At 35.5% G+C, this 6,256-nt stretch overlaps 1 protein-coding gene across 1 annotated transcript in view; it reads left to right on the top strand.

Annotated features, from left to right (window-relative positions):
• Window positions 1-3,165: 3,165 nt before the first annotated feature.
• The window catches only part of LOC109589443 (glutamic acid-rich protein-like), a gene marked incomplete at its 3' end in the record, with an annotated part of 5,851 nt that continues 2,760 nt past the window's right edge, over window positions 3,166-6,256 (top strand). Inside the window, exons 1-3 of the mRNA XM_020005528.1 lie at window positions 3,166-3,427; window positions 4,222-4,422; window positions 5,257-5,281. Coding sequence (XP_019861087.1) covers window positions 3,335-3,427; window positions 4,222-4,422; window positions 5,257-5,281 — 319 coding nt within the window. The remainder of the gene's footprint in view (window positions 3,428-4,221; window positions 4,423-5,256; window positions 5,282-6,256) is intronic.

The following is a 6,256-nucleotide window of genomic DNA, read 5'->3' as shown; positions in this document are numbered from 1 at the left end:
CTCAATCATCTGAGGATGCAGACGCTGGCAACAGTGTCAGTAATCCTCCTTCCCCACCAACAGATGTTGCTGAATGGACCACAATCTTTCCTTCACATCTAATACTACTGACTGACTATGTTCAGTTTACCTATGGAATATCAGAAGTCTGGTTAACAAACTAAAACCTTTTCAGTCCTTTGTTTTTTCATCAAAGTATCAAATCTTTGCAGTAATGAAACTTGGCTTCACTCTTCTATTATTGATAACAAAATTCTTAGTACTGATTTTACTCTGTATTGTAAAGACAGGAAGTCTCAGGGTGGTGGTGTATTGTTGGCAATCCATGACTGCATCTCATCTCTTCAGCTGCCCAGTCCTGAATTTTTGGAACTTATGACTGTGTTAGTTCAAGTTCCTCATCCTGTCGTACTGTGTCTTGTACATGTATATCTTCCCCCTCAAGCATCTCTCATTGATTTTCTGTCCGACCTTATCTCCACCCACAACGTCATCCTGCTGGGTGACTTTAACTTTCCCGATATAGATTGGTCCTCCCTGTCTAGCCCCAGTGGCCCTTCATACCTTTTCACTGAGTTTGCTTTTCGTGCCAATCTCTCTCAACATATAACTACCCCAACCCATTTAAGAGGTAACATTTTGGACCTATTATTCTCTCAGTCGCCAGACTTAGTTATCGATGTTCATGTGCATAATTCTCAGCCTCTCTCAAATTTTTCATCTGATCATTTTCCCATCTCTTTTTCCATCCCTCATTCTACTCTCAAATTTACCCCTAACCATCCTCCCCCATTTTATCTGGATTTTGCAAAATGTAACTATGATGCAATGGTGGATCATTTATTGGACATCGATTTCAGTGTTTATTTCTCTTCACAAAATATTGAATACTTGTGGTCATTCTTAAAGAATGTACTAAACGATTCTATAGCTACATTTGTCCCCAAGGTCAGGCGCTCCTCTCAGAGGTTTTCAAAGTGGTTTACGGGGCAAATTAGACATCATTTAAACCAACTACATTCCCTAAGGAGAAAGTCACGTTTTGCTAAAGACCACTCTGCTAAATTGTCCTCTATAGAGGCTACGCTACAGGAGGAGATATCAATAGCCAGGTCCAATTACGAAGCTGCATTGGTTGATAAATTTGCTTTCTCTAATGATAGTACCATATATAGCTACATTAGAAATCTCCTTCGTTCCAATTCCTTACCCTATTTTGTCTCCTTTGGTGACAAGTCCGAGTGCTCAGATGAGGGTAAAGCACATCTATTCAACTCCTTTTCCACTCAGTATTCCTACCTGATGATGCATCTGTTCCCTTCTCACTTCAAACCCCTGCTCAGACTCTGGACTCTATTGAAATCTCCATCCAAGACGTTTTCTCTGCTCTCGTCTCTCTCAACCCATCCAAAGCTACAGGTATAGATGGTATTCCCGCTCGCCTTCTAAAATCCTTTGCCACGCCTCTTTGTGAGCCCATACACCATCTTTTGGTTCAGTGTTTTGCTCAGTCATACCTTTCATTAGAATGGAAGACCCACCTAATAACCCCTATTCATAAATCTGGTGATAAGAGCTCTGTAACTAATTACAGGCCCATCTCTCTCCTATGTTGTATTTCCAATGTTTTGGAGAAAATTATTTTTGACAAGATAGCTGATTTTATCCAGCCTCATTTTGTTTCTCTACGTCAATTTGGTTTTCTTAAAAAATCAATCTACTCTGCAACAATTGATGGCCTATCTGTCAACAATATTTGATTCATTCTCTAACAAATGCCAGACAGACGTAATTTTTCTCAATATTCAAAAGGCTTTCAATACTCCTTCTCACTCAATCTTACTGGAAAGGGTCTAGAAGGCAGGTATCACTGGTCTCACCTGGGAGTTCCTTAGAGCGTACCTCTCCTCTCATCTTCAATGTGTTTCAATACACAACAGTAAGTCTGGCTTACTACCTGTAGTGTCTAGAGTCCTGCAGGGGAGTCTGTTAGGACCACTCCTTTTTATTATATACATAAATGACTTGCCCTTAATGGCAGCTAATGCAGCAAGATAGTGGAATCTTTTGATGATTGTGACTCATTGCAAAAAGATTTAAATAGTACCTATCAATAAAGTGTAAATTCCAGACTTTCCTTCAGTCTAGAGAAATCTTCACTAATCACATTTTGCTCAGTGCGTCACTCTCCTCTGTTCTCCTCCTACTACATCAATGGCCAGACCATTCCCCAGAAATCCATCATTAGAGACCTAGGTGTTATATTTGAATCGGATCTCTCCTGGTCAAAACATATGAATAATATTGCTGCTAAGAGCTACCAGACTATTGGTCTATTACGTAGAGCTTTTCCTGTCTCCACCCCTATTAAGACTAAGAAACTATTATTTCTTAGCCTTGTTATTCTCAAGCTTACTTATTGCTCTCCAATCTGGAGGCCTAATCTAGTCAAAGACATAACTATCCTTGAGAGAGTCCAGAAGAGAGCAACAAAGTATACACTAAATGACTATTCATCCGACTATAAATCCAGGCTTATTTCATTACAAATTCTACCTCTGATGTACTAGCTAAAAATAAACAACATAATGTTCTTCATTTCATCTCTCAAGAATCCATCCCCTCATTTTAATATACTAGATTACTTCTCTTTTTGCTCTCACTCTATTACTACTTGCTCTACTTCCAAAGCTATGCTACATCACTCTCTGTCTCGCTCCTCTGTCCTTCAACATTCATTTCTTCACCGTCTACCATGCCTGTGGAACCCTCTCCCAGAAATCAGCCTAAACCAATCTATTACATCAATCAAAAAATCAGTAACTAGCCATATGATTAATCATTTTATAAATAATTTTGATTCTAACAATGTATGCACTTATCACTTTATCTGTCCTTGCTATAAATGTTCTCTCATTCCTACCTGTCCTTCTCTCTCTCATTAATTATTTTTCTCAGGGTGTAGTTTCAAGTAAACCGTATCCCTTCAGATTCTTCTTCTGTTTCCTTTATCTTCTCTGTCCTTCTCACTTCCCATTGTCTCTGTCTGTAAAATTTATAATAATAGTAATCTAACACTCTCGAACGCGCACACGTACACAACACATGCATGAAAGCCACACCCCTCACAGAAATTTACACAACAAAATTTAACTTTGAAGGCCTTTCACAAAGAAAACATGAAATTTTTCCCAATTTTTATTATAATATTCCTTTCATAATTATTAATAATAAATAATTCTTAGGAAAATTCACTGTTCCATCTGTCAGTGGACAATGTTGCCTTCCAACTAATAGTTTTACAATTCAAAAAATAAATCAAAATAAGGGAATTATGTTTGGAGGAGTTATAACTCCTGATCATTCTGGGACTCTTGGAACTACTACTAGTAGTATGTACATATTTAATGTGACACATAATACAATAGTAAGTTACCAGTATCATGCAGCACAAATTTTTTGAGGGCTGTAAATTTTGTCAATTGGTCATGTGAATTTAATTTTAGTAAATTACACTCTCTGCCATCTTGTGTCATAATAAATACTGATTTAATGTTTTCAAAAATTTTCTAAGATTTGCGAAATCCACAAAATTTACAGTCCTCAAAAAATTTACACTGTTACTGTATCTTTTATGTACATGTACATTATTTTATTACCATCTTTCAGGAAATTTATATCATAACTTCAATTTTACTGGATTAGAAATTTTCAAAAATTAGATGTCACATAATTGCATGCCACATTCGATAGTACATGGCACACTCTTAATACCTAAAAATTAAATCACAGCACAAATTTGAAAGACAAAAAATGTTCTACCTCATAAATTTCCTGATTTACAGTATCACATAACATTTATAATGTACCATATAGCTGGAAAGTTCTGTGGCCAAAGACTTTTGTAGTTTTCATGGTTTGGAATGATACCATGCAATTAAAAAACCACGAAATATTTGCTGGTTAATGAGAGGCATGAAAACTTCACTGATGATCCACGAAAATAAAAACGACAAATAGACTGGGAGCCTCCAAACTACATAAGTTTTTGCCACGAAATTTTCTAGCTATTATGGTATTTTATTATTTATTGGCTTTTACCTGTATTTTTAGCTACGTGTACATGTTTAAATAAGTATACTTTATTTACGTGTGTGATATATTTAGTTAAAATGCCAATTTAATCTTGTTTAATGTTAAAACCCTTTTTTACATTTATAGCATTGGGAGGGTATTAAAAAAGGATCTGTAGCTGGTGAGAAACTCTGGCCTATGCCAAGATATTGTCAAGCTAGTGCTATTTTTAGTGGTGACTCTACTTCACCAGCATTAGTAGTGATTGGTGGACGGCATGACTATCTTCCACTGAATGATTCTTGGTTATTTGATAACGTCAACACTAGTCAATTCAGTTGTAAGAAGGTACTTATTGCTGATATACATTAGTAATTTATTTACATATTGTTATTCATTGTTTTAGTTTGCTAGAGCTACATATACGTGTATACTACACAGTAAAATCATATACTCTTAATATTATGTACATTTTCAAAAATCAGTAAAAACTTTTAATTGGTAGTTATGCTCTATTGGATATGCATACAGCAAGCCCGTAGTTTAGGTTAAGAGTATTATTTGTTGAATATAACAGCCTGAGGCAAACTAAGGGGTACTATTCAAATGTGCAGATTGAATAACAGTTGAAACTAGGGCCAAGATATGCCACTACCTGTGATGCTTTATTCCTAGTGGGTATAAAGATAACCACTTTAAAATTTGTACATCAGATACTATTGTATTTTAAGTTGGAAATGAAGAGAAATGAACTGTAGATGACTGCTATAAAATAAGTAAAGAGATTTACATGTATATGAACCAGACATTGCATCATTTAAAATGTCATGGTTGTTTTGTTGACAGTATACTGCTTTTTGATGACTTTGTTATATTGTCTTTATCATTTTACTATAATCAAAAAGAGAAATCATTCTCAGATTTTTTATTAATGGTTTTTTATTTCATTCTCGAAGCACTTATTAACTGATACAGAAATTTGTTGAGGCCTCATACTAAATTAACCTGTGGCTAGTTTAGGTCTGCAAGCATCTACATCACTACTGAAATTTGATGGAGACTCACTCCATGATACTACAATAGTCTGGCCCAGCCTCTTCATTGCACGGGTGTGCAATGAAGAGGTGGGCACTGACTAATACTATAATGGATGCATGTATCCATAATTTTTCTCATTTACAGATCCCTCTACCTCAATCTGTTACTGGTAGATACAATCACTCACTCACAGCAGTCACAATGTCTCCACACTGTGTGTGGCTAGTAATCATTGGAGGATGCGAAGAAAAGTATGACTTCAATTTGATGACAGGGGATTCATATATCACTGATATTAATAGACTAATAATGATAGCTGAGTTAGGTAAGATAATTATTACCATACACAGATTTGATTTGACCGATCAGATTGCTTTGGTGGAGGTTTCTAAATCACTTATATGTGACTACTGCAGGAAATTATTTACAAACCTTCAGAAACATGTTATAACAATTAAACCAATTGTTAAACCAGTTAAACATGTTTCTAAAACTGTCCATTATCAAGCTTGATTGATTTTACTTGTCTTGCTTGTTAGATACATGCATACATGTGCTGTATGATACAATGTATGTGTCAAATGTAGTCTTATTATTAGCAGCGTTTTCAAATGTACATGGTAGAAGTTGGTTACCCACCTCTGTATTGGTTTCAATGGATGAACTGCATCATCCGATAGAAACCCTGTACCTCAGTGAGTGTACTTATGCTTATTTCCATAGACCCATAGGTGCACACATGCATAACAAACAATATTACCATATACATGTAGCTGGGTTTTTTCAAGGATCAAGGAAAGCAAATTTTTCAAATTTTGTAGATTATCGAATATTTACAAGAGTAAGTTCTGTGCCAATCAATTTAATGCTGAATAGTGAAAATTTGTGAAAAGTAAAATATTATTTCCTGAACCTCATAAAAAAACTGCTATACAGTATCAGACAGTCAGAGAAATTAGCATGTTTGTAATGCCAGCCTTAATACGTGGGCAGAGTCTCAGAGCAACAAAAAGGAATCTTATCAAAACAAGAGGGCAAAAATCAATTATTAAATATCGACTAATAATAATTAATGATGTATAATCAATCAGTCGTTGCATGTTCATGCTAATTAGTTTGGGAGGGTAATATGTAATAGCATAGT

The sequence above is a fragment of the Amphimedon queenslandica genome, unplaced genomic scaffold, assembly GCF_000090795.2.
Source record: "Amphimedon queenslandica unplaced genomic scaffold, v1.1 AMPQUscaffold_11315, whole genome shotgun sequence".
Lineage (NCBI taxonomy): Eukaryota > Metazoa > Porifera > Demospongiae > Haplosclerida > Niphatidae > Amphimedon > Amphimedon queenslandica.
This window is presented reverse-complemented; position numbering and strand designations above follow the sequence as displayed.